Here is a 26,656-nt window from a genome sequence, read left to right as displayed (position 1 = left end):
AGAGACGCAACAGTCACATGGGTCTGAATGAGGAAGAGGAATAGATTTGGTATCGTTTTCAATCATCATTAAAGTGTTATATTCATGAGTCGCGGAAGGTGTTCCCGTAGAACATCGTTTCTTTTGTGTCTGTCAGGTCAAAGCCCAAGTCCCACCACCAAGGTCGATTCCTGCAGACCCCCCGAAAAGACCGCCACAAACCGGGCCCTTTTGGAGTACATACACAATCATCCATGCCAAGTATGGCCTCTTTTTGTTCTACGACTTCGCCACAGCGGGCACTGGCGGCGTTGAACTACCGGCACTGGCATTGCGCTGCTGCTGCTGCTGCTGCGCCTGCTGTTGTTGCTGCGCCTGCTGCTGTTGCTGCGCCTGCTGTTGTTGTTGTTGCTGCTGCTGCTGCTGCTGCTGAAGCTGAGGGCTAAGCTGAGACTTCTGTCCATTCTGCCCATTCTGCCCCGAATGTTGCGGATGCTGCTGCTGCTGCTGCTGAGCATTATGTGGGTGCTGGGTATGCTGAGCGTTCTGTTGCTGCTGCGACTGCTGCTGTTGAAGTTGGGGGCTGTGCTGTGACTGTTGTGACTGAGGGGAGTTGTGCTGGGGATGTTGAGGGTGCTGTTGCTGAGCCTGAGCTGCTGCCGCCGCCTGAGCTTGCTGCTGAGCTCGGAGGAGCTGGGCGTACTGGTGAGGGCCATTGGCAACAGGTGTCTGTCCCGACCCTCCTGCTGCTGCATTCATAGCTTCTCTGGCCGACTGCGCAAGGTTATTGTGCCGATTCTGTAGCAATTGTCGTGCCATCTCCCGGACCATCTCCTGAGGCGTGTTTGGATGCGACTGCCGGATCTGATTCTCAATGTGCTGGAGTTGGGTGAGGTACGTCTGATGGATCTGCGGAGGCATCTGTGGTCTTGGTGAACCAGAGTGGCCGGCTGGCAGAGTGAGCCCCGATGCTGGAGGAGTCGACAACCCTGGCGAGTTCGATGCGTTGAATAGCATTGCTTGAGCGTTGTTGTTCAAGTAACTCTTCTGGTTCACACCGTTGGCTATCGTAGCACGGTTGGCAGGCGGAGACGTCTGCGGCATGTTATTTGTCTGCTGCATCGGGTGTGGCTGCTGCTGCTGCTGCTGTGCTTGTCGCAACTGCACTGCCTGCCGCTGCTGTTCAGATATTCGCTGTGCTTGCATCACCGTAGCAAGATCTGGTGTCGCCGGTATCGACATCCTCGCCTGGCCATTGACAACAGGCACCTGCATCTGGCCATTCCCGTTCATCTGCATCGGTGCAACGAGATTACCACTGCCAACGTGGCCCTGAGCCCCGTTGCCATTAGGTGTTCCCGGCATCGGCATGCGTGGTCGAGCTTGGCCATTGACCGCCATATGGCTGGCAGAATTTGGTCGGGCTACAGCAGCATGGGGGTGTGTAGCGCCCAGTTGCGCCGTCGGGTTCGGGGACATTTGGGCATTTTGTTGTGCAGCTGCTGCCAACTGTGCCGCCTGCCCCTGTTGCGCCCTCGCTTGCAATTGCTGAGCCTGTGTTTGCCGGTTAGTGTTATTGTTTGATGCTGTACCGGCAACGGCGGCGTTTCGTACTCTGCGCTGCGCCTCGGCGGCGCGTTGTTGCTGGTGCTGTGCCATTCGCTCTGCCAGTCTTTCTGCCATTGCCTGATCCCGTTCCCAGCGCATGATGCTGTACTCCCTAGGTGTCTTGATAGGACCAACCCTCGCTTGAGGCTGCTCTTGCGCTTTCCGCATGGCTGCAATGCCGGCAGCATGCTGCTGCTTTTGGACCGTCGTTTCCCGCTTCTTGGCGAGCTTCCGCATCGCGTCAATCATGGTAAGATGCTTCTGGTTGCGTCTGCGTTCTACCTTGACCGGCAGCGAAAGGCGCCTCCGAACAATCGGTGTGGCTGGACCGCCGGCCCCGTTCGGCGTTTGGGATTGCTGGGCCGGCTGCTGCTGCTGCTGCTGTGCCTGCTGCGCTAGTGCGTTCTGGTTCTGCTGTCGGATAGTCTGCTGGGCTGAATCTATGCGGCCTTGCCACAGCTTGAAATACTGTGTCTTTTGCATGTCATGAGGTAGCCCCTCGAGCATTACCCAGCGTTCAAAACACTCCCAAGGCGTCCGTCTTTCGGCGCCCGAAGCAAACACCGACTTCGTAGACAGCATATTGGAGATAAGCGACCAGTTGTACGAGTACTCCCGAACCAAAGATCGAAGTTCGTCGTCTTCATTAATGGTCCACTGAGAACAGCTACGAGACTCATAGAAGCTCTGGAAGGGCATCGTGTGCTCATTAGGTGGTCGGAACTGGTGGCCCGCATGCAAACGATCCCTAATTGGCTTGTTCGCAGGCTGGAACAACGCAACATGAGGATTTTCGGGAGACAGAGGAGACGAATCGCTCGCTTGGTGACAGAAAACGACCTCGTCGTCGTCTTCATCTTCTTGCACATAATGATAACGGCTTCGCTTGCGAGGAGGCTCGCTCGCTTCAAGCTCTATACGCCCCTCGACGTACTTGCTCAAAGGCAACGCTTCTCGTTTCCATTGCGCATCGGGGTCTGCTTTGAGAGCAACGAGATCCGGTTCTGGAACCTTCAGAGGCGACCCATACATAGGGAGCTCGTCTAAGAGCCGGTCCGTATTAGGAGAATGGCTAAGACCGAACACCACATCATTGTCCTCGAGGGCAAAAATGGCTGAAGGTGCCACGGTGTCTAAGAACATTTCGGTGGGGTCGTCCACGTGGTCAAGTGGTGAATCGGCATCGCCAGAGGCGACGAGTTCTGGGGTTGGATGGTGGTCGGAACTCGGGTCTTCGACACCATCGGCCATCTTTGCGTCCTCTCCTTCCGGTACCGGTTCACCATTTTCCCATTTACGCTTCAGGGGCTCCGTAGGTGTCTTGATGTTGACCTGTAGCAACTTTTGCTCGTCAGGCTTGGCTTTGAGCGAGACCCATTCGGCACAAGCATCGGCCAAGTTGCGTGCAACGGCATGTTTCCACTTCCTTTCCTCTCGAAAGTCTGTCCGCATCCATTTCATCTCCTTGAGCATCACATCCCAGTGAGAGGTAGGGCGCGTGGGCTCTGGACATCGTTTAGGCTGCCTCAATGACCATTTGTCCTGTTGCTGGAGCTGGTAAACCCTCCTAAGTACCTTGCAGGCTTGATTATCAAGTATCTGCGTATACGAGTCCGGTGTGGAAACGGTCTTGTGGGCATGGTGCAGTATTTGCTCTAGCGGCTTCATCCACTTGTTCCCGTTCGAAAATCCCTGAACAAAGAGAGGAGTAAAGTAGTCGTCGCTAGGAATGTGACCAACTGACTTAGACCGGGTATGGACCAGTGATTTCGAGGAATCAGAAGCCTTGCGCGACTGCTTACCAAAAACGACCGTCGAGAGTTTACTCTTTTCTTTGGCTCGGAGTCTATCAACCAGACTACGCCCACGAGGCCTTGGGGATTGGGAAGTTGGCGTGATCGGTACCTGAGATTGAGCTCCTGAACTTGACGGGCGTGATGTGGTTGTCGACTTCGAGGGATCCCCGGCCAGAATTTCCAGTACGGACCTCTGCTTCGCGGCCCCTGAAGCAATGCGAGTAACGGCTTTTTCGGGCTGCGGAGTAGACGAAGTCGAATCTTGAGATTCCTGGGTCTTGGGCGGCTCTGCAGCAACCTGGTCAGACCTGGGCATTTCACTTGAGGGTTTAGATTCCTTCGCTGCCTGGCTGTCAACGTTTGGCTCCGAGAGCGGTACATCCGTCATGACAACATCCCCGTCATTTCTCTGAGGAGGCTGGCTTGTTGCTCCTGCCGCTGTCATCTGTACAGGCTTTCCGCTTTCAGGCCCTCGTGTACCTGCAACGTCCGCAGGCACTTGTGGTGGGGGTACTGCCGCTCCGGACTCCTTCGGCTGGTTGGATCGCGCCTCTGCAGCTTCGGCTGAATCACGCAGTAGTTGCGCTTCCACTTCCCGCGACGTTGCTATCACAGACCCTGGGGTCTCGGCTGGCAAATGTTTCTCAGCAGTTGGCGTAACAAGTCCGTTTGACTTTATGGGCTCCGCTTCTATCTTCTCTATACCCTGCATCCCATCGTGATCCGGACTAGTGTTGGTCGACGTGTCGGCGACTGCTGGTGTCGTGGCGGTTTGCGCAGTAGATCCTGGAGATGAGAATGTGTCCATAGATCGAACATCTTGCGGCGGCGGCACGTTGAGCGACAACGGTGCTTTCTCCACAGTAGGCGGCGTGCCAGGTGCCGCCGAACCCTCTTGTTTCAATTGTCTTCCATTTTGACCGTGGGTTTGGGTGTTCTGTGGTTTTTCCGGGAGGTTATCTTTTTGGTTTGCACTGGGAGCTTCCTGCGGCGCAGCGACAGTTGTTTGTACGGTAGATGGATGCGCTGGCGGTAATTGTTGCGCGGCAAGGCTGCTAGGATCAGCCAAAGGGCTCTTAACGGGCTTTCCTTGCAGCGCCGGCTGGTTGTCGATGGGTTTGAAGACTGGTCGCACTCCAGACCGTGCATTCTGATCCGGGATGCTCGGAGCTGGTTGGCTTTGTCGCATGGGAGGCGCGGGAGTCGTTTTCGGTTGGCCGAGAGAAGGTGTCGTTTGGTTTCCAGAATGGGCATTTCCCTGGGGTCTTGGAACATCGGAAGTTCCAGGGCTGGGTCTTGCAGCGACGGCAGGCCCATGGTGTTGATGTGCAGGGCGCTGACCTCCGCTTACTGGCGGTTTCTGTCCATGTATTGCTGGCTGCTGGACTGTGTTGGGAGGGCCATTGGTGACTGGTGGGCGAGTAGCATCTGGGCGAGGTGTAGGTCTAGCTGGGATACTCGACTCTTTAAATCGGCGTCCTCTGTAGCTATTGGGTCAGCAGGAATGTGCGGAACAAGTGAAGACGCGGTCGCAATGTGATGCAAATTGGTATAGGTATAGTCTAGACGTACCGTAGAATGTCTGATGCTTCAAGGAACCGAGATTCGCCGAGGTTGGTGGATGGCGCGTCCGGGTTTAGGAGACTGATATTGGGGAGGCCATCATCAACGGTCGCGACCGCATAGACTTCCCTCAACTTCCTCTTCCGCGATCGTACAGCCGCACTGCAAATGGTAAATATCACAAAACTGGTATGGAAATGATCGGCTAATTGAGCTCTGTCATCTGATGCACGACTTACTTGAGATGACCTCGCTTTTCGTGCAAGAGCGGCGTGTGGTCGGCTGGTACGACCTCAGTCATAGCATCAGCGGCGACGACATCCGCTTTGAAGGAAAAGCGGACGATTTCCCAAACTTAATGGAGCTGTGGGAGACGAACGCCGTGATTTTCGAGGATAAAAGTGATGGCGTTGAGGTAGAACAATTGAAAATGTGTTTGGTCAATGAGGCCGATTGATTTTTTCATCCACCGGGGTGTTCGTGATGGTGTTGCGTGGTGCCAATTGCCCGAAATGCTGATTTCCAGAGAGGAGCAGGCATCAGTCAGTTTAGCAGTATCAATGTGTCGTAGGCGGGCAGGCAAAGTCCTGTTAGCACCTTATTAGCTTCCGGCGGGCTTTCCAATAGGCCCAGTACAAGGCTGGGCTGCCCAGTAAAGTAACTTGCACACCTACCAGCAGGAGGGGATGAAATTGATTCATTGGAACCGTGCAGGCCCGACAGGGAGGGGAGAGGGAACAACAGTACATCTGCTGGGGGGGAGATGGATCATGGATGGATGCTACGGCACGTAGACGATTCAATTGCATATGGACGGCATCAATTTGTTATCTGTCACTTCCAATACATGGCATGCAATCTTCTTCATTCTTCTGTAAAAGCAACCGAGACCATTTCCACACTTGAACTTCTGAGTTAAGGTTTATTCGCAGGCTTTTTAAACAGTAATTGCATGTATCCATTGGATGGTGAATATGTGGTTTGCCGAATGTTCATTCTGCACTCTGCGTCGGTTGCTTGGGAGAATGACATGATTGGAGGCTGGGCTGTTTTTTTCATTTAGTCTTTCCAGCAAACATGGTTTGGATTGGACACTTCTATCCACAATGACACCTTCTCCGTCAGTTGCATTATCGCAGCACCTCTTTCGTAAACCATAGAGGTATCACCTTGTATCCCAATGCGGAAATAAGTCACATCGATCCTGAAAATATTGCTAATTGCAGGCAGGTATTCAGTCGAAGATAGAATGCATCGGTTTATCATTACACATATGTCTGCTCCAGACACAACAAAGCTTCGTAGGCTCCATACCTGTATCCATACCGATGTATGGACTAAGGTTATCAATCAGCAGGTTACGTAGAATAATATGGGCATACTGGGGATTCCTCGAATTCGTATACTTTTCTGATTTGGCAACAACGTGGGTGACGGGTCTACATAATAAGTGAATTGATTCTGCTGCAAACCAACCACCAACCTATGTCTGTCTAGCGCTTCTCGAGATAGAATGTACATAAGTATACACCTTGAATTATTACATAAGGAGCATGAGCCGTCTGCCGTCTTGTTGACATCATCTCCAAAGTGTGCATCCCACAGTCGGCGAGAATATATACATATGCAGGAAATAGATGCATTCCTGGATGTTTCGAAACGTCTCATCTTGCTTTTCCCTGAGTCCACTGCTGTTGTTGTTGAAAACCGCCCGCCTATCCTTGAGATATCCATGGCTGTAACGTCTCAAAGGGGGCCGAAGAAAGCAGACCCGGGTCAGTCATGTAAGCCAATGGGATGTAAGCCCATGACTCGGACAATATATCTCGAGATGATCATCCAATACATGCCTGTAGTAGGGTTGGTGAGCCTTTCCCAAGGTAGTTCTCAAGTGCCAAGTGGAATTTAACGAGTCGTGGGTTTTCTGGGGATGGAAGGGGCACAGCTGAATGGATTACTTGTACGAATGAATATCTTGGATCGATCGCTTGCGCCTCATCGATGTTTCGATGACCAGCTGTGGCAGGTGGTTGTGAGAATGATCAACGGGCACATGTACTACTTGTCTCCGTACGTCTTTGGCAAGGTCCACATATGGTTCAACAACGAGCCTCCATGAATCCAGCGTCTTCATTAACCCGTACGGGCGTTCCCGAACGATGGGTCTAGTCAACGACTCACTTATTAAGTTTGCTGAGGACCGAAGGTGTCTTCCGATGAGCTAGATTCAATCAATAGGCATGACTAAACTGCTTGAAAACTTAGCACACCATCAGTCTCTGAAGAGAATTGGAAGCATTGGAACAGAATCCGAGAAAGAATATTCTGCCCCAGCATGAATTGAACGTGCTTGTGGCGGTTATCAGATTAAGCTTCAGCCACAATCTGTTTATGGGGTACAGAAGCCACACCCCTGCAGGGATTACATATTCAATCCATCTCCGAAAGCATGGGACCAAGGCAGTCGTGATCTCCACATCAAATGCACTATTTGACAAGGGTCCCGAGGTTCGTACCTACAAGTGAATGTTTTCGCTACAGCATCATCAGTCATACATAGCTGGTTTGACCACCTTTGTCGCTCACCACATTCCCTCTGTCGACCGAACTCACTCACAACACGAACATACGGGTGCGGATTCGCCATGTCGGGCTCCGAGAACCATACACAAGCGCCGCGGATAGCGATAAAGTTTGGCGCCCCGTCCGCTTCATCAAAACCGACCAACAGTAGGAAACCTCAGCCTTCCTCGTCACTAGGCAAGCGGCCTCGACCCCATGCTCTGGGCGGTGAGTCGGAGTCGGAGGACGACACATTTTCAGGAAAGCACGAGGCAGTAACCTCCTTCGGCGCCAGAGGAGCACAGAACGACAGGCAACCTCGAGATGGGAAGTCTGGGCGCAAACCATCCGGTCCACTCGTTATAGCGTGTCAGGACAATCGGGACTGGAAAGCGAATGCACAATCGAGAAATAAAAAACCTCGGAGGGAAGCGTTACCACACGAGAGAGAGGCTCAATTCAGTGGCCAGTCAAAAGAAACAGAGCCGGCGGATCAGGACAAGGAGATCAAATGGGGCCTGACAGTCACGAAAAAGTCCGTCGATGCGGATAAATCACCAACCGAGGGTGATGTATCGGAGCCTGTTCGAAGAACGTCTGACAACATCACGCCCGAGGAAGATGGTCCAAAGAACACTGAAGGACGCCCTGATGCGGATCAGGATGCATTAAACGCCTTGATGGGAAAGGACGATGGGCGAAAAAAGAAACTTGTCATTCCCGGCGCATCCAATACGACAGAGGACGACGCCCTTAAAAGAGACTACCAAACTGCGGCAGATGTATCCACCCTGGAGGAGTACGACCAGATCCCAGATGGCGAGTTTGGTCTCGCGATGCTTCGCGGTATGGGTTTCGATGGGAAGAGCCAAGGTTCCCGGCCCAAAGAAGTCAAGCGCAGGCCAGCTCTGTTAGGTCTCGGGGCGAAGGAGGATGAGGAGATCAAGAAGGCTGAGTTGGCGCAAAAGCGCGGTCATCGAGAACGACGCCCACGCCTCGACGAATATAGACGAGATAAGGAGAAGGAGAAGGAGCGACGGCATCGAGATAGCTCACACAGCTACAAAAGCGAGCGTGAGCGTGACAGAGGAAGTCATGGTGACTATAATCGGAGATACGACGATCGAAATCGAGATCGAGATCGAGACAGTCGTCGACATCGAAATGGGGATTCGCGCCGGTAAAGCACACACCGTTGTGTGTATGCCTCGGCCCCGTCTGGCACAAGACAAGTTGCCCTTCTAGTTAAGCATACAAACCCCAGCAATTAGATGATATGGGAATTGCCTCCTACAAATACACTTATATTTTGGAGAATCTGAAAGTATGCCTTCGTTCATGTGATTATAGGCTACTTTTTGTGCTGGTTGCGCATAATAAATCGAGAAACATAGCCTACATTACCCATCCACGACGAGCATTGACGCCATAACCCACGTTGATATAATGTACGTCTGAATGAATTTGATTTCTGGTTTTCAGTAACAAAGAACTAATCGTACAGTAATCTATCTCGGATACGCCAGGATGCATTACAACATTGTACAATATTATACAGAAGAGGTCTCACAATAGACGCCCGTGGCTCCTCGCACCTCCACAAGACTTTTCAAGCTTTGTGCTGGGCGGTCACTTTTTTTCATGACTGTCCGGGGTGGAAACGCGTTCATCTAGTGCTCCGCCATCCACCACACCAGCGTTGAATGGGTTAACAATTGTCTTGTGGAACTTGCGCGCATTTGTCTTCTGACGGAACAGGAGGTCCAGCTCAGCAAAGCTCCGGTCCTTGGTCTCTGGCAGTCGAAAGTAAGTCCAGACAAGGCAGCAGGCGCAAAGTATTGTCCAGAAGAGGGATGTCTTGGTGCCCCAGCCCCAGCTGGTAGGATTCAGCATCAGTGGGTTCATCACAAAACTGATGATGCCTGTTATGAAGTAAGTATTGAACAGTCTGAGTGCGTTTCCCAACGGTTTTTGGGATAATGTCTACTTACCACAGATATTGTAACATATCCTAGCCAGGGCAACTGTCGCCGCCCTGCGTTGCACAGAAGGCACCTCCGTTACGATGCTGTAGCAACATGGTCCAACAGTTGAATCGTATACGGAAATGTACACGACGAGCTGGTCTTGGTGTTAGCAGGATTCGAAATAAGTGACGGTGATTGACTTACAAGGATCGCCACGATCCATGGGACACCCGCTCTATCCATGGCTGCGTAGCTCAGTATCGTCATGAGCAACAACAAGGAACAGAGAGCGCCAAGGCCCACAGTATATATCTTCCTTCGCCCGATATAGGTCATGAGAAACCAGGCCATTGCGGTACCCAACACGCCCAACCCCAGACCGCCTAGCTGCAAGGTGAAGGCTGACTCAGGCGACAGGCCTGCGGACTGGAAGAAATAAGGGGCAAAGCCCATCAAGCTGGAGCCGCAGAGTGATTGGCTTATCCACGTGCCGCACGCAATCTCGGTGCGGCGTCTGTCGATTCCTTTGAAGCAACGGGGGAATTCGAATAAAGTATGTTTGATGGCCCCCTGGGGGCTGCTCGTTTCGCTGTCGTCTTGACATTGCCGGTCGATCAGCACCGTGTGCCTGACGTTTGCGTAGGCGTCCTGGATCTGCTGTTCGTCGTAGTTGGTGATGCGCCGCAGCGATTGCTTGGCGCGCTCGCCTTGCCCTTTCTTCTCCAGAAACCAAGGCGACTCGGGGGCGAAGACCATGAACATGAGGATGGTCGGCGGCCAAATCCACTGCAGTCCGAACGGGAGCCGGTAGGCCCATTCGTTATCCCTGCCCATGCTCAAGCAGCCTCGGAGGACGCCGGTCGCCAACAGCTGGCCGATCACCCAGCACAAGTTGGAGTACGTGGTGATGTAGGGACGGAGAACCAGGGGAACGACCTCGGCGGCATAAGATGCCGGCATGGCCTCGAAGACGCCCCATGGGATACCCTGCAGGATCTCACCCGCCAGCAGCACCTCTTTGGAAGGGGCAAAGAAGGGGATGAAGATGAAGACGATCATGAACAGGAGCCCCGTTATCACCGTGCGCTTGTACCCGAACCTCTGGGCCGCCATGCCGGAAATGAGGAGGCCTAGGATCTGGCCGATCTGGGCACCGGCCGACAACGCTGTTTGCCATTTCGCAGGCACTTCATAGTGTCTAGTGCCATCGTCGTCGATCCTGTGTAGGTCGCCGAATTTTTTCTGTGTATGTTAGGATCAGCCTCTTGTTCTTGCGTCGTCTCGCATGGCCTTCTGGTCTTTGTTTGAAAGAGGGGCCGGGTGAGTGGGTACTGACCTGGAAAGCTGGAAACGCATAAAAGCCACCTAGCAGTGCCAGATCAAATCCTTCCATGATGGTGCTAGAGGCGCAGACAATGGCCCATAGGATGCCCTTCTTGCCGACCCGCAAGGCATCCCTCAGGGTCATGTTCTTTTCGCCCTCGGCGGCGCGGGTGGCATCGCCTGGGAGGACCGGCGAATCGTCCATTATGTTGTTGCTTGATGTCCTTTGCATTTGGACGTTGGATATGTGTAACGACCTGGAGCGGCTCATGCTGTATTCTTGATGCCTAGAGGAGGTGGTGATTGGTTGTTCCTCTTGGTGATGTCTAGCGTTTGGCTAATGAGGCTTAGATGGGATCCAGGTCGAACGAACACACGTATATATAGAGAAGGGAGCAAGTATAGCTCTGCTGACACCTCTGCTAGTCCAGGGTTGGGGACGTCACGAGACCGAGGCACTTTCGGAAAAGCAAACCAAAAAGAAAATCAAAGTACATATGCAATCCAGTCCAAAATTCTTTTTTCCAGGCTGATACTGCTTAGCGTTCACGTTCAATTTGTATACCATGCTCTACCATAGCTCTACATCGATGTTCATCTCTATATGGTGCCCCAGTTTCTGAGCCATGTATGTTCATGCACTCAGTCAGCCGATCCACTCTTGCTATACACGCCCTTGAGCCTCACGCTCTATCTGGTTAGATCAGGTGAACATACAGGTGCCAATTTGGGTTATGTAGTCCCGTATCATCCAGGTTCAAGGTAAGATTCGGAGCCGCCTCGAGCTCAACTCGAGGTCTTGGCATTGGATATAGACGGCGACCGCCAGCTCGCGGCCAGCTCTGGATTACCTGTTGCCCAATCACAACCCTCCCTTTGCCAAGACCCTGTCGGAACTCATGACAACGATTCGCACCAGAACGGCAGAATCGTCCGGCTCACGTGGCTTGGTATACTAAATTTGAGGGACAATGAGGCTGCGCTGCCGACCTAGACCAACCGAAAGAAAGTATGGACGTGCCCCTAGCAGAGCCTATAGGCGACTTTCTCATCTTGAGGGTCTTTGTACTTGATAGCTTCACATCGTGGTATCTTGACATGGTATTTCATGACGGATACGTTTTCTGTTGTATACGATGCCAATTTGGTCTGGTGTAAGCGCTCTGAAAGTTAGAAATGGGTATATTAAGACAAGTTCACAATGTTGTAATGGCATAAAGATTTTACAGCCACAAACAACTGACTATCCCCAACTCAGTCAGTATCTGGCGGGAACCAAGCCACCAAGTGTGTGCTCAATCTAGCTCGGGTGGCCGCATAAGGCCAAAATTCTAAAACAGCCCAGGATCAAGATACTTGGACCAATCTGTCAATGACTCCCCCTAGGGTCCATCCTTACCCCACGATGGTGGCGTCTGGGGAAAGAATTCGGTACAGAGAGCGTGACCTGAAGAGTCATACGATCCGCCGCGGGTCTCGCATTTGGCTCCTACGGGTTGAGGGGGTGCCGTGTATGCATCTGCCCGCTCTGAAAGACTGCAGTCGTGTGGAGCTAAAGTGTCATTCTAGTCCGTTTGCAAATTTACAGCGTCTGACGATAATCGGCCGCGAGGGGCTTGAGCAAACCACGCTCGTTTCGAACGACAACGAGCATATTGGCATCCGTATGTCAAGCTGAACCTACAGTGGCCTTGCTGCGAGAAAGGTGGCAGAGGTACGAGTCGCCATAGTGACGGCATGAAAAAGCATAGGCTTACATTCGTCAGTGAGTGTACTACAGATCGCGCATTACTCGAAACTCCCAGGCCTATACATATTACCCTAGCATTCAGAAGAATGACTCCAGCCTCGAGGAACTTTGCACGAAGCCGCTTGGCTCCTGGTGAACGAGATGCTCTTGGGGATCGAAGAGCCAATAAATAACGCCTCTTACAGAACTACGTGATAAGAGATATATTGTCCCTACTTGCTCACTTCCTGTCAACGTATGGTTCACTGACTACGAATAGTGCAACCAAAAGCCTCTTGAAGTTCAGGGCGTAGTCGCAATGGCATTAGTCTGCCACGGCATTTTCGAGTATGATGAAATCGCAGAACATTGCCATCCATCTTGACTGGTACTACTTACTGTGAGAGCATCAAGCGATACGCTATGGGGTTACCTATCAAGCACAAGTGAGCTACTTCGAGTAAATTGCTGCTGTGTATCTACCCAGGCACCTGACATCAGGGATCTACCGAACATGTAGGGGGTTCTAAGCCACTGTTAGCTCCCAAGGACGATACAGAAGCTACCCAGCGAACAGGCCAATAGCAGAAAGGGTGATCTTAAGCCTGTCTATCATGACCTGCTTGATATACTCATCTACCCTCCTACCAGAACAGGCATGGGGTGAAGAAGATGGAGTGAAGGAGACGGACATAACTCTCCAGGCATGAACATCCCAATCCTTAGAGAAGGAACACTGATCGAGGTGCACTTTTGAATTTCACGGACCATATCGAGCCCCGTACATCATCATAGAGAAAAGGCACATGTCACAAGATGTCGCGACAAGAGGTATGCGTAATATTCTTGCGCTACCCAGTGAAGATGCTGTATGGTCCCAGGCAACCTTGATGGCCAGAGACTCGGGGCCAGGGCGAGACTCGGATGGCCGCCAATGTTGGTGGACTTAACGAGTGAAAAGAAAGACGGAGGCGGTGATGTATGAGTATGTATCGGGGAAGTGCAGGTGGTATGCTGGTGTCGTTACTTTGGATTAGGAATATCTTCAAGCTTTTGCAGAGCTAGCGCTCCTTCCTTATATTGTATCTCTGGGCAATTTTTTTCATCACAAAAAGATCATTGGTTTCTCAGCAAGCTGTGTTAGTTCAGTGGTAGAATTCTAGCCTTCCAAGCTAGAGGCGGGGGTTCGATTCCCTCACACAGCATAATCTCACGATGTTATTTTTGCAGTTTGGCCTTTTTGGGGGCTGGGGCTCTGCGTGTTCTTATCGTGCAGGCCTACGGAGTCGCGGCGATACTGGAGGCGGGAAGCCCCTTCCCCCCTGGATGATCCATTTTTACTACCCCTGCACGGGCTCCGGAGCGGACCTATCGTATTACATTATTGAGAATACCCCCACACTAAGGAACGTGGATGGTATTTCCAAGGGAGATGTCATCTTTGCTGCGACAATCCGCATCGCGAGACCAATACATGCACCAGATCAAGGTCTTTAGTCTACTGCTTGATGAATATCATGCTGATTCCTTTCCAATGTGGGCAGTTGGTGGTTTGCTAGCTGGCTAGGAAAGGGGTTAAATAGTATGTAGCAAAACATACACCATCAAGAAAGACACCCATGTTAAAGACGTGAACGACGGACTTTCGATACATTTGGAGCAAACAGATTATGCCCGAGAGGCTGGGAATTCTCCTGATAGCAATACCTCATTGGCTCGCAGGGCACGCACAGGGACCTCCCCCATCAGTTATCACAATTGGGCAATCCATGCTTGGAGGGGAGAGACAGGAGGGGCATTGGGCTCTTTGAAATAAGACGCATACCATGTACATGCACCTACCTACTTGCCTTGCTGTGTAGATACATCAATGAGCATTCACTCTAGCCTTTATGGATTATCTAGAGATATGTGTAGATAGGTATAACTTGTAACACTCTCTCGCTCTTATTTAACACCCTGTTAAGCAACCTGAAGCTACATTTTATCATATTCTTCTTATGAACTGGAAGTCGATTTTTCCCTTCGAGAGCGACGAATCAATTTCGATGGAGAGTTCTGGGTATGTGCTTTCCAAACTGAGGAACGCGAGGGGCATTTTGATTTGTTTGCATCCGGCGGTCAATATCTTTTCCATGCAGGTAGGTACATGTAGTTTATACTTCTTAGTTGCATGTGCACGGAACTTTGCCCAGTAAAATACGAATAAGGACTGGGGACGAAGGTATCTCCGGACAAGAGAAGGGACGAGCCTGGTTCTGGGTTGAATAACTCAAGAGCAGGCGCATGGAAAGTGAGGTACTGGTTGATGCAAGCCGATTTGATAAGACGACACCTCAGTCTGCATGTCTGGTGCTTGCATGACTTTTGGGTCGTAGCGAACCGCTCATCTTCGTGCCCAAGCACCTAGACACAGACATTGGGGGGTTTCCTCTGTTTTCCTCTCTGGATGCATCTAGAGACCTAAGTCTTCTGAAGGTGTTCAAACCAGATCTTTTGCGGTCCTCGCAAGAGATGAAGAAGTCCACTTCTAGTCCTGACAATGTCCAAACCATTGAGCACCACCGGGAGCGAGTCTGAGTTTGAGTTCATCGAAACTCCCCGGGCTCCCACTCCCACTTTTGAAAAGCACGCGGATTGTGGTGTACGAACTACTTCGGTGAGTATTAGCCAGCCGTTTCTGCCACTGCATCGGCCCCTATACGTAGCGCCAACGGCAAGCTAATCATTGCGCCTTCTGCTCGACAGTATCCTGCTATCAAGAATGCTCCTTTGCCCGCCGATGCTGCTGGCAGCAATACCTTCTCGACCCGCTTCCTGCTGTTCCTGATTGCCGGCGTGCCGCTATGGATGTCATGGCAGGTCGGCGGGGGCACTAAGACGGCCATCTTCTTCGGCTTTTTCACGAGCATCCCGATCTTTGTGGGCTTTTGGATCCTCGCCTCTGCCATGTCCCCGCGCAAGAATGACAAAGCCAGATACCCGGGTCGCCCCATCGAACACTACCTCAACTTCAAGAAGCAGTCGGACCAGGTCAAGTACCATGGCCGGAAGAAGATACCGATGGAGACTTTCCACGAAATGTACTTTGAGGGCGATGTCGATTTCAACGGTGACTGCCTCGAGGTGATGGAGTACAGACACGACTGGGCCAGCTTTCGCCTAACCCTGGGCCTCTGCAAGTTCTTCCTGTTTGGCATGCTCCCTGAAGTTATCCTGCACTCCCGCTCTCAAGGTAAGCATGCGTCGCCGAAAGCGCAACGAGGCCAGCCGTATATCTAACTACCAAAACAGACGAGGAGCAGGTGCGTGACCACTACGACCGGGGTGACGACTTCTATGGCTGGTTCTTGGGCCCGCGCATGATTTACACTTCAGGCGTAATCAGCGATATTCACTCTGAAGAGAGCTTAGAGGAGCTCCAGGACAACAAAATGGCTGTTGTGTGCGAGAAGATTGGCCTTCAAGAAGGGGAGACGATACTAGATATCGGATGCGGATGGGGCACCTTGGCCCGCTTCGCCAGTGTCAACTTTGGCGCTCATGCTACCGGTATCACGCTGGGCCACAATCAGACAGCCTGGGGCAACCGGGCTCTCCGCAATGCTGGTATCCCCGAGGAGCAGAGCAAGATTCTCTGCATGGACTACCGCGATATTCAAGTCCCCAAGGGCGGTTACAAGAAGGTCACGTGTCTTGAGATGGCTGAGCACGTCGGTGTCCGCAAGTTCCAGAGTTTCCTTAAGCAGGTCTACGACATGACGGACGATGATGGCGTGTTCTTCCTGCAGATTGCGGGCCTACGCAAGCCTTGGCAGTACGAGGATCTTATCTGGGGCCTGTTCATGAACAAGTATATCTTCCCTGGCGCAGACGCTTCCACCCCTCTTGGCTTCTTTGTCGACAAGCTCGAGGCTTCTGGTTGGGAAATCAAGGGTATCGACACCATCGGTGTTCACTACTCGGCCACACTTTGGCGATGGTATAGAAACTGGATGGCCAACCGCGAAAAGGTCGAAGCCAAGTACGGAAGGCGATGGTTCCGCGTAAGTCGCCCAAGTCGAAATTGATGGCACGACTATAATTAACCACGCGCATAGATCTGGGAGTACTTTCTCGCCTACTCTACCATCGTGTCCCGCCAGGGCTCTGCTACTTGTTACCAGATCATTCTGGTCAAGAACCTCAACTCAACACACCGTGTCGAGGGCGTCGAAACCCAATACGGCCTGTCAGGAGCACTCAATGCGAGCAAAGTAGACATCAAGGCATGGGCTAAAAAGAATGCCGACCAGTTCCCGACCAGCAGCACCTCTTAGTTTGGGTGTATGGACGCTGCTGCGTTTGAGAATGAGCCGGGCTGCACGGCCGACCTGTATGGATAGGATTTGATGTAAGGTTTTGCCATTGGGCATTCATTCAAAGCTGTCAAGAGCACATGCGTTATGCGCGTACTTAACCTGTCTTGCATACATACCCAACTTAGCTAGGGGCCCTAGGGAGTTTATACTTCAGTATGCAGCAGAACCGGTGGAAGTGTTTCAGGTGGGGGTCTGAGACGAGAAGTATCGATAGGCAACAACATCATTTGAATACTAATAAGTAATCCCCGGGGCCGATTGCCTAGATTCCTGCGTTTACAGCCCGTCCATGGAAGAGAAGATGCATGCGAGGGAATAGATCAGGTATAAAGCCACCTGCACTTACGCGCCATGCGTGCTACGTAGGCAATTGCTGGTGTGCCCATGCAGTGAAACCTTTCTTGCGATCAAGCCAATGGCGCTTATACGGTATACGACACAGCCCGTTCGACCCAACCGGACCAGGAACTCGAGACAGAACGTGTTCGCTGTTGGGTATAGAGTCCTACTGAAGCGAGGAATAATGATAATGATAATAATAAGATATCCAATATCAATTAATATATCTCGCAGTCTGCCTTTCTGTACTTCAATGATGTATCCTCAAATTGCCCTTTCTCGATTAGGCATCAGGGGCCAAACGCGACAGCGGATGGTCTGTGCTGCTCCTCCCCCAGAAGCTAAGCTGCCCCCTGTCTCTGCCTGTAGCGCAACGTAACCGTACAGAATTCTGTCTTAAATTATTGCTCAATTTGGACTGGAGCAGCCTGCTAGTTAGCGACTCCTTGGCAGGCGCTTCCCCCCCAACCCAGCTTTCTGTTTCGCGCAACGCTGCCAACCGAGCCCGAAAGGAGCTTCGTCATCCTCCTTCTTCTTCTTTTGCTACAACACAAACAACCCGGGCGAATATTGTTCTCACCAACCACCGAGGAGCCTCGTTGCTCTTCCTTGTATTCATTTTGAGCTTTTTCTTTTTTGTAATCCTCACCTGGTCTCGGCCGCTTTGCAGCCATCCCGCGGCGCCATGTATTCTACTTCCAACTCCTTCATGGGCGGCGGCAACAGCCTGCGCCCTGGGCAGCAGCAGCAGTATGGCAACAACCAGTTCGGCATGGGCCAGCAGCAACAGCAGCAGCAGCCCGGCCAACAGCCCAGCCCCTTCGCGCCCCAACCGACGGGCTTCGGTCAGGCGCCCATGACCCAGCAGTACACGGGCTTCCCGGGCCAGCAAGGTATGATGCAGCCGCAAGCGACCGGCATGCCGCAGCAGGGCATGATGCAACCGCAGGCGACCGGTATGCCGCAACAAGGCATGATGCAACCGCAGGCGACTGGTATGCCGCAGCAACAACAGCAGCCGCAGCAGGGGCTGCAACCGCAGTACACTGGCTTCCCTGGACAGCCTCAACCCCAGCAGAGCTTCCAGACGGGTGCACCGCCTATGCCGCAGATGCCTCAGCAGTTTCAGCAACAGTATCAGCAGCAACAGCAGCAGCAGCAACCCCCGAATGCCGGCTCCTCCTTCTCGACACCCACCCCGAGCATTCCCGCGCCGCCGCCCAAGCCTATGACGGCCCAGCCCACCGGTTTCCAGGCCATGGCGAACTCGTTCAAGACGGGCGGGAACCAGAACCAGGGGCCGCCGGTCCCAGAGAAGAAACAGGCCAACAAGATCCCCAATATCCGCCTGTCCTTCATCACGGCGGCGGACCAGGCCAAATTCGAAACTCTGTTCAAGTCGGCCGTGACCGAGGGAACGACCATGTCCGGCGACAAGGCAAGGGATCTTCTGCTGCGATCGCGGCTTGATGGTGACGCGCTGTCCCATATCTGGTATGCCCCCTTGGCTTGTAATGAGATAGACACAGTATGACTTCTAACACAGTTTCTAAACAGGACCTTGTCCGACACGACACGTTCCGGCGAGCTCTTCTTCCCCGAATTTGCGCTATCTATGTATCTTTGCAACTTGAAGCTGGTTGGCAAGACGCTGCCGCCGAGTCTCCCAGAGAATATCAGGAACGAAGTATCGAGCATGGTTGATATCATTAGTTTCAGCATCCCCGAAGACACTCCCTCGAACAACACTTCGGACTTCACGAGACAGAACACTGCGACGCCCCCGACTATCCATCATCCCCAGCCGCAGGCCTCGAACTCGCAGATCCTGCAAGCTCAGATGACTGGATTCCCCGGTCAGCAAATGCAACCCCAGCCAACCGGTTTTCTCGGACAGAACCAGGGCATGCAGAACCAGGGCATGCAGCCTCAGCAGACTGGCTTCGCTGGCATGAACAACCCCCAGCCCACTGGCTACAATGGACCGATGCCTCCTATGCCCCCGATGCCCACTGGCTTTGGCGGCGGCGGTCTAGGGGTTCCCAGCGCCGCTCCCCTGAACGCACAACCTACTGGCAGACCCGGACAATGGGGATTGGTTAATGGCCCTGCTGGTGGACTCCCGAACATTGATGCGCTAACGGCCCGAATGATGCCCCAACAAGGCCGCGAGCAACAAGACTACACCACGACCGGCCTCGCGGGCAATGCGGTTATTCCTTGGGCCATCACAAAGGACGAGAAGAAACGCTACGATGAGATTTTCCGGGCGTGGGATGGTCTACACAAGGGCTACGTTACCGGTGATCAGGCAATCGAAATCATGGGCCAGAGTGGTCTGGACAAGCCAGATCTCGAACGCATCTGGACTTTGTCCGACAACGGCAACAAGGGACGGCTTGACCTGGACGAGTTTGCGGTCGCCATGCATTTGATCTACAGAAAGTTGAACGGGTACCCTGTCCCTGCTCAGCTGCCTCCTGAGCTTGTACCGCCGTCTACCCGCAACCTCAAAGAGTCACTGGGTGCCGTTAAGTCCATGTTGAACCAGGAAGCCGACTTCCGCAAGAACTCGGGCGCTTCTCTGCTGCCGCAGAAGACTGGTGTCAGCTATCTCAAGAACCACTCATTCAGGGGTGGCTCTTCTCCTGGCGCGGGCGGCCGCAAGGATGCTACAGTCTTCAAGAATAATGACGAAGCTGTTGGTTATCGGTCAAGCGCGCGTCGCCGAGTCGGCGGTGGATCCCCCAGGCCTGAATCCCCTGGTTCGGTGGCTTCGAATGATGATCTTTCAGTCGAGCAACTCAAGAAGAAGATTCGGGAAAAGAAGGTTCTGCTTGACGCCATGGACTTCAAGGATGAGTCTGCAATTGAGGAAGACGATATTCTGGACAGGCGGGACCGCCGTGAAGCTGATGAGCTCTACCGAAGGATCCGACGTGTCCAAGAGGACATCGATAACCACCCTGATGCCGCGCTTATGAGCGGCGACTCGGAGGCCGAGAGGAGATCACTCAAGCGTCAACTGCAGAACCTTACGGATAAGATCCCGGAACTGGCCTCTCAAGTTCGCAAGACGGAGAAGGCTATTGCTGAAGCGAAGCTTGAGCTGTTCCGTATGAAGGACGCCAAGGCTCACCCTGGCAGTGCATCCACCATTATTGGAACTGGTCCGGGTGGTGCCATCACCGAGTCTGACCGACTGAAGGCCAGAGCCAAGGCGATGATGCAGCAGCGAACCGCAGCTCTTACCGGCAAGAAGATCGACACAGCAGGCGACGATCTCGACGCCCCTAAGCGATTGGAGGAAGAGAGTCTGAAGGCCCGAACAGAGAAAGAGAACAACGAGCGTATGGTGCGGGATGTGGAAGACAGCGTCCGGGATTTCGCCAAGGGTATCGAAGATACTCTCAAGGAGGGCGGCAAGACGTCCGCAAATGAGCACGAGACTCGCCGCTGGAACGATGCTTTGGGAGTTGAGGACGAGGTCCGCGACTTCATCTTCGACCTCCAACGCGATAGCCGTGCGGCGCGTATCCGTGCCCAAGACCGCAGTGGTGGCCGTAAGGCGACTGCCGAGCCTGTCAAGGCCGAGGCCCCACCACGGGTGGAAAGCCCGTCAGCGGCTCGTACTGCTACTCCGCCTGCCAGTGGCGGCTCCTACTCCTCGTACAAGACACCCGAGGAGCGTGCTGCCTTCATCAAGCAGCAGGCTGAGCAACGCATGGCGGAGCGCCTTGCGGCTCTGGGTATTAAGGCGCCCAGCAAGCCTGGCGAGACGGCAGCGCAGCGCATGGAGCGCGAGCGTGCCGAACGCGCCGCCAAGTTGCGTCAAGCGGAAGAAGAGGACGCACGTCGTGAGACCGAACGGCAAGCTAGGATCGCCGAGGAACAGGGCGTGCCTCCTCCCGCCGCTAGCGAAGCACCCAAGGCGGCAGGCAAGAAGCCTCCACCGCCGCCTACAAGGAAGGCCGCCAAGACCGACGACTCGGCCAAGAACGCCGAAGAAGAGCGTCTCAACCGAGAGTCTCGGGAACAGCAGCAGGAGACGCAAGAGCTTGAGTATGCATTTCCTAATATGTTAATGAGTACAACGCTAACAACCAGCAGGGCACAAGCCGCAGAGCAGGAGAGTGAACTGGAGAAGGAACGCGCAGCCGCTGATGCCCGTCTGAAGGCCCTGGAGGAGCAGGTCAAGGCAGGAAAGATGAAGAAGGAAGAGGAGAAGAAAAAGAAGAAGGCCGCCATGGCCGAAGCCAAGGAGAAGGAAGCCAAGCTTGCGGCTCAGCGGGCCGAGATTGAGGCTGCCCGTCAACGCGAACTGGAGCTTCAGCGTCAACTCGAGGCCATGGACGGCGATGATGACTCTTCCGATGACGACGAAGGTCCTCAGCAGGTCACTCCTCAGGCGTCTACTCCCACTATCGCTGGTAGCCAGGAAATCGAGCGCCAGGCCACACCACCCCCGGCGCCTGCATCCCCGGCTCCGCCAACAGTCGTTACTAGCCCCCCTTCAGAGAGCGAAAGCCGCAACCCTTACCGCCGCATGATGTCGACGGATTCGACTAATGCACCCGCGGCCCCTGCTGCCCCCGCTGCTCCTGCCGCGCCTGTAGCACCACCGCCGGCCCAGCCCGAGGTCTCGACAAACCCCTTCCACCGGATGACACAGGCCGCCCCTATTGCGCCTCAACCGACTGGTAATATCTCTCGGAAGAGGCCCGATACTGACGACGAGTGGGGCTCTGGCAACGAGGAAGAATCGGACGACGACTCGGACGATGATCGCCCTCAAGCCGGTGCGGCTCAGCTGGCATCTCTGCTCTTTGGCTCCATGGGCCCGCCGCGACCTCTGTCGGCAGCCGGCAACCGATCGCAGAATGCCTCGCCCGCTGTTGCATCCCCAGCTATCGCACCGCCTCCGCCTGCACCTCCCGCCGCAGAGGAAGATGCGCCATCAAGTGCTTCCCCGCCTCCCCCGGCTCCTCCTGCCATGGATGACGGTGCCCCGACCGGTGCTCCCCCACCGCCTCCGCCACCACCTCCGATGCCCGAGTCATCGCCTGATGGCCCGCCACCACCGCCTCCCATGCCCCCTGCCGGAGGAGCTCCCGCTGCACCGCCGCCGCCACCTCCCGGTATGGGCGCACCCCCACCTCCCCCACCGCCGCCTGCCGCGGGCGGTCCGCCAGCGCCGCCGTCCGGTGGACGCCCTGCCGGCTTCTTGGGCGAGATCCAAGCCGGCAAGATGCTCAAGAAGGCACAGACCCGCGATGCCAGCGCGTCGAGTGTCGCTGGTCGTGTCCTTGATTAATTGATTAAGTCGATCAACTGGGGAGAGAGTGTATGGGTGGTTTCAAGTTAGTAGATAGTAGTAGTAACAAAGAACTTTTTTCTTCTTCAACAACATTATTATGAATGGAATTGCCTGTCGAAGCGAGATTCATGTACGTGTGTGTTTGTGTGGTGTGGTGTGGTGGGTGCAGTGAAAGGGTACGTATGGATTCGGCTTGTGTGGATGCTGGTTATGTCGATATGGGTGTGACGATGATGGGATGAAACCGTAGGACAGACTGACAGTGTGTATGGATGGAAGAGGGTTGGCTGTAGCGTTTTGTCGTTGTTGCTGTCGTGTACGTCGATATAGTATCCCTTGGCTTCAGCCTTGCGAATGGTTTAATTCACTATTTTACTCATACCAAATGCATCTTCTTTACGCCAGATAACCAAGTCACACCGGAAGTAAACCAGTTAGCCCTATGGCTTTGTGAAGAGAGGTACATTGGTATCATGTATACATATATCTACAGGGGCGCCCCGGCTGCAGCGGCTTCCGCCAGCGCTTGGGCTAATTCTCTATATAGCCTCGCCCCCCTTTTTCTTTTTCCCCCACAACTGGCTACCCAACCCAAGCCTCTCTACACCCAGCCAACTAATTCCCCTCAGTAACGGTCAGCCCCCATACCATCCGTGACCACCGGCAGCTCCCCCAAGACGCCCGCCTGCACCGCAAAGTGCCAGAACGCGTGCCCCCAGAAGCGCGAGTGCTGCGGCGACTGCCAGTCGTCGCTGTGGAGCTCCTTGAAGCGCGCGACGGTGCCCTCGACGAGCTGGCGGGCCTCGTGCTCGCCGGCGGCCGTGCCCGTGTGGACGAGGGCGCGGAGCAGGTCGAGCTGGGTATCGAGCTCGACCATGAAGCCGGCGGCGTGCAGCTTGCGGTAGATGCCGAGGGCGGTGCCGAGCTCGCCGACGTGGGCGAAGCCCTTGATGACGCGGTTGTAGAAGACGCGGTCCATGTCGTCGTAGTCCAGGAGGCGACGGCGCAGCAGCAGCTTGTTGACGGCGTCCAGGTCCGGCGGCTGGCGCGCAAAGTAGTGCTCGACCAGCATGGTGTAGATGTGGGGGCTCAGCTCGTAGCCCTGGGCCCAGAGCTCCGAGAGGACGAGCTTGACCGACTCCTGGGCGTGGTCGCCGGAGCGGAGCAGCAGGTAGATCATCTTGCCGTAGGTGTGCAGATTCGACTTGAGGCCGGCGTCTGCCATCTTTTGGAAGACGGACTTGACGATCCTGGCCTGGTTCTTGACGTCGTCGAGCGGGACATTGGCTAACGTCCCGTCGAGTATTACAGTGAAGGTAGCTTCATCGGCATTGATTCCCAGTTTTATCATGGTGTCGAGAAGGCCCCTGACCTCCTTCTCGCGGCCTTCGCGAACGAGCGGCCGCAGGAGGATGTTGAACGTAACAACATCCGGACGTATACCCTGCCTGCTGGACCACGATAGTAGGCTTTGGGCCGCTTTGAACTTGTTGAGACGCACGAGACCGGCCATGGCGGCGTTGACGGGCTCCATGGTAGGGATCAAGACATCCGTCTGCTGCTCCTTTTGGCCCATACGCCAACGCTTTACCAACTCTTCCAACGCCTCGATCGCGGCCTTGGGGTCACCGCAATCAATCAGGCCAGCAACACGCGTCGTCCATATCGGGATATCCAGGGGCACCCTCAAAGCCTCAAGCCTCGACCATATTGTATTCAAAGCGTGCAGGTTTCGGGCCTTCTTGCAGCCATCCAGCATAACATTCCAAGTCTTGAGAGTCGGCTTCAGCCCGACCGCAGGCAGAGTGTTCCAGACAATGATGGCCTTGTCTGGGTCATTCAAGGCCATGTACGTATTGATAAAAGAATCAAAGAGATCCTGCTGTCGCTGGAGCGCAGCGACTCGGTCCGGCGTGAAGTCGGCTGGCCTACCAATAAAATCGTGCCAAACGCGATCCACCTCTGCCAGATGGCCCGTACCGTAGGCACGACTCAAACGCTTCTCGATGTCCATTTGATGGGGGCTAGATGGTTGCGCGAGGCCGGCTGCCCCGCCACGGGAACCCATATTCCGCGGGTCTACATGCATGTTGCCGTTCGTGGTGCCGTGGTCCAAAGACTCATCAATGCTTGCCCATTGTTTCATGATATATCCAGACGTCGCTGAGGATATATGTGTTGACTTGGCCAGGTATTCCTCCAGCTTACTGCTGAGCAGGCGTACGGTACGTATCATGAAGGCGACCATGGCCATAAACTTGGCCGCTTCTTGTCTCACGTTGTCGTTGCTCCTTTGGCGATCCAAGAGGAGCGCATATGTAGCAATCGCCAGGACACTCACCCGGGGGGCTAGCTGCTTGTTGAATTTATACTGGGGAAACAAGCTACTGAAAGCGGAAACAAAATTGCCGGATTGGGCAAGTCTGTACGCGCTGGACTTTTCCAGCCTCGGAAACCAGAATCCGTCGATGATATCGTTTTCCTTGCCAGCATGCTTGCTGATGGCGAGCTTTGGGAGCGAGAGCACCTTCCACGATTCGACCAGATCGGTCAGCATCTCGTCTCTTGTGGCCAGATGGTTTTCGTAGGCCTCGATGGAAGGGTAGTCGGCAGGCGATACGCTCATCCCACAGAGGCCCTTGACTAACCTTTCCACCAGCACGGTCCAATGGGCGGGATCGATCTTGCCTACATCCATGCAGACGCGGAAGATCTCGGCCACCGGAGGCAAGTTGGTGGCAGACATGGCCTCCATGTTCCGCATGTCGTACTTCTTGGCCGCGATAACCTTGTTCATCAACTTATTGGCCACAGCAAAGAATATCTGGGGTATATTGACGCCCTCCTGGCGGATGACTGGGTAAATCTTGGTCTTCAGCAAATGATAGGCTTCCGAGACGGGTACGTCGCTGTCCACCATGGCCTCGAGATGGGCAATGTCCGAGACCAACTCCAGGTCGAGACTGCGAGCATGGCGGGCCTCGGAAGAAGCTGCCGTCTTATCATGCGACTCGTGGACTATCTGCTGGAACAAGGCGTTCATATCGGAGTCGGTTTTGGGTTGCATCTTTCGCAAATACCGGGCCTCTTGGACCACCGTAGCCGAAGGCTTGCCCGGTCGTTCGCTGCTGAGGACCGGTCGGAAACCCCTTTCGTCGTCTGGCGGGCCATTTTCAGCATTCCCAGCACCCGGCGCCGGCGTGGTCGTCGAGGGTACCTTTCCGTCGCCAACTGGTGGAGGTGCAGCGGAGCCTGCAGCGGCGGTCGAGTAGGAGGCGGCTTGGGAGGTCCATGGCGCTACGGATCGCCTCGAGGCTCTGGCGGCGAGTGCATGCCTACATAGCATGCAGATGGGATTGGAAGGCGCCTTCATACGGACAGGAGGTGCGCGTGGTAGCGACTGGAAAGGCGTTAGACCCGGTATCGACTGTCAATCAATTCAATTGATTCTTGGGGTCGCGGGGGACGCGCCTTGACTTTTTCCTGGTCGCACGCACACAAGGCCACACCGGCGGTAGTCGGAGTTTACTTTTAAGCTGGGCTTGCCATCCCATCCACTGCAAGGGAAGCGGCCCCGGACTTTGTTTTAGTGGGATGGCCAGGCGGTTAGTGGAAACTACAGCTCATCAATGGCTTCTGGGTATGTACCTGGTTAATCCCCAAGTGCCAAGAGACCGCAACCAGCCAAATAAAACTATTCTGAATGGCATCTACATCTAGAACAAGCCAGTTGGTTGTCTCTGTGCTATTGATTTGTGTATACCAATGAGTACATATATATAAAAATTAGTATCATATAAATATGTCCTACCGTTGAATAGGTGACTTTTCACCGGCGGTGCTTGGGCCATGACGCACGATATCGGTGTTTGTCCTTCCTTGGCAGCTCGGCTCAGTGTCCCGGGATTGCGTAACAGGTGAGTCTAAGCTAGGTTCGATATCCATTAGAGCTTCGTTTGAGCATCGCATGAAGCGGAGAGTCCAGGTTAGGAAATCCCGGAGGCCAAGGTTAATGATTCCCATGTTTTGAAGATAGCTATCACTACAATACTTCTCCATCTCATAAAGCGATAGGTTGTATAAGAAGTGCTGAGCTGCCCCTCTAAGTAGCA

At 53.9% G+C, this 26,656-nt stretch overlaps 7 protein-coding genes across 7 annotated transcripts; 3 read left to right on the top strand and 4 right to left on the bottom strand.

Moving 5' to 3' along the window:
* Positions 1-258: 258 nt before the first annotated feature.
* PG985_007322 (uncharacterized protein) lies at positions 259-5,247 on the bottom strand (the record flags this gene model as incomplete). The annotated part of the gene is made up of 3 exons (XM_066827091.1): positions 259-4,870; positions 4,956-5,108; positions 5,186-5,247. The coding sequence occupies 3 exons, from the start codon at positions 5,245-5,247 to the stop codon at positions 259-261; spliced, it is 4,827 nt and encodes a 1,608-aa protein (XP_066684766.1).
* A 2,344-nt stretch (positions 5,248-7,591) lies between these two features.
* Positions 7,592-9,083, top strand: PG985_007321 (DExH-box splicing factor binding site-domain-containing protein; the record flags this gene model as incomplete). Its single annotated transcript, XM_066827090.1, has 2 exons — positions 7,592-8,582; positions 9,067-9,083. 2 exons carry the CDS (start codon positions 7,592-7,594, stop codon positions 9,081-9,083), a joined length of 1,008 nt encoding a protein of 335 aa, XP_066684765.1.
* Positions 9,084-9,137: 54 nt separating this feature from the next.
* On the bottom strand, positions 9,138-11,003 carry PG985_007320 (General alpha-glucoside permease; the record flags this gene model as incomplete). The annotated part of the gene is made up of 4 exons (XM_066827089.1): positions 9,138-9,430; positions 9,500-9,629; positions 9,680-10,717; positions 10,812-11,003. The coding sequence occupies 4 exons, from the start codon at positions 11,001-11,003 to the stop codon at positions 9,138-9,140; spliced, it is 1,653 nt and encodes a 550-aa protein (XP_066684764.1).
* Positions 11,004-12,180: 1,177 nt separating this feature from the next.
* PG985_007319 (uncharacterized protein) lies at positions 12,181-12,452 on the bottom strand (the record flags this gene model as incomplete). Its single annotated transcript, XM_066827088.1, has 2 exons — positions 12,181-12,334; positions 12,385-12,452. The coding sequence occupies 2 exons, from the start codon at positions 12,450-12,452 to the stop codon at positions 12,181-12,183; spliced, it is 222 nt and encodes a 73-aa protein (XP_066684763.1).
* Positions 12,453-15,069: 2,617 nt separating this feature from the next.
* Positions 15,070-16,846, top strand: PG985_007318 (uncharacterized protein; the record flags this gene model as incomplete). Its single annotated transcript, XM_066827087.1, has 4 exons — positions 15,070-15,186; positions 15,276-15,762; positions 15,822-16,573; positions 16,628-16,846. 4 exons carry the CDS (start codon positions 15,070-15,072, stop codon positions 16,844-16,846), a joined length of 1,575 nt encoding a protein of 524 aa, XP_066684762.1.
* Positions 16,847-17,912: 1,066 nt separating this feature from the next.
* PG985_007317 (actin organization and endocytosis protein) lies at positions 17,913-22,541 on the top strand (the record flags this gene model as incomplete). Its single annotated transcript, XM_066827086.1, has 2 exons — positions 17,913-18,721; positions 18,785-22,541. 2 exons carry the CDS (start codon positions 17,913-17,915, stop codon positions 22,539-22,541), a joined length of 4,566 nt encoding a protein of 1,521 aa, XP_066684761.1.
* A 628-nt stretch (positions 22,542-23,169) lies between these two features.
* PG985_007316 (pentatricopeptide repeat protein) lies at positions 23,170-25,917 on the bottom strand (the record flags this gene model as incomplete). The annotated part of the gene is made up of 1 exon (XM_066827085.1): positions 23,170-25,917. The coding sequence occupies one exon, from the start codon at positions 25,915-25,917 to the stop codon at positions 23,170-23,172; it is 2,748 nt and encodes a 915-aa protein (XP_066684760.1).
* Between the last annotated feature and the right edge of the window lie 739 nt (positions 25,918-26,656).

Source organism: Apiospora marii (genome assembly GCF_038362585.1).
Source record: "Apiospora marii strain CBS 49790 chromosome Unknown utg000004l_segment0_segment1, whole genome shotgun sequence".
NCBI lineage: Eukaryota > Fungi > Ascomycota > Sordariomycetes > Amphisphaeriales > Apiosporaceae > Apiospora > Apiospora marii.
Note: the sequence above shows the minus strand (reverse complement) of the source record. Positions and strands in the feature narration are given on the sequence as shown.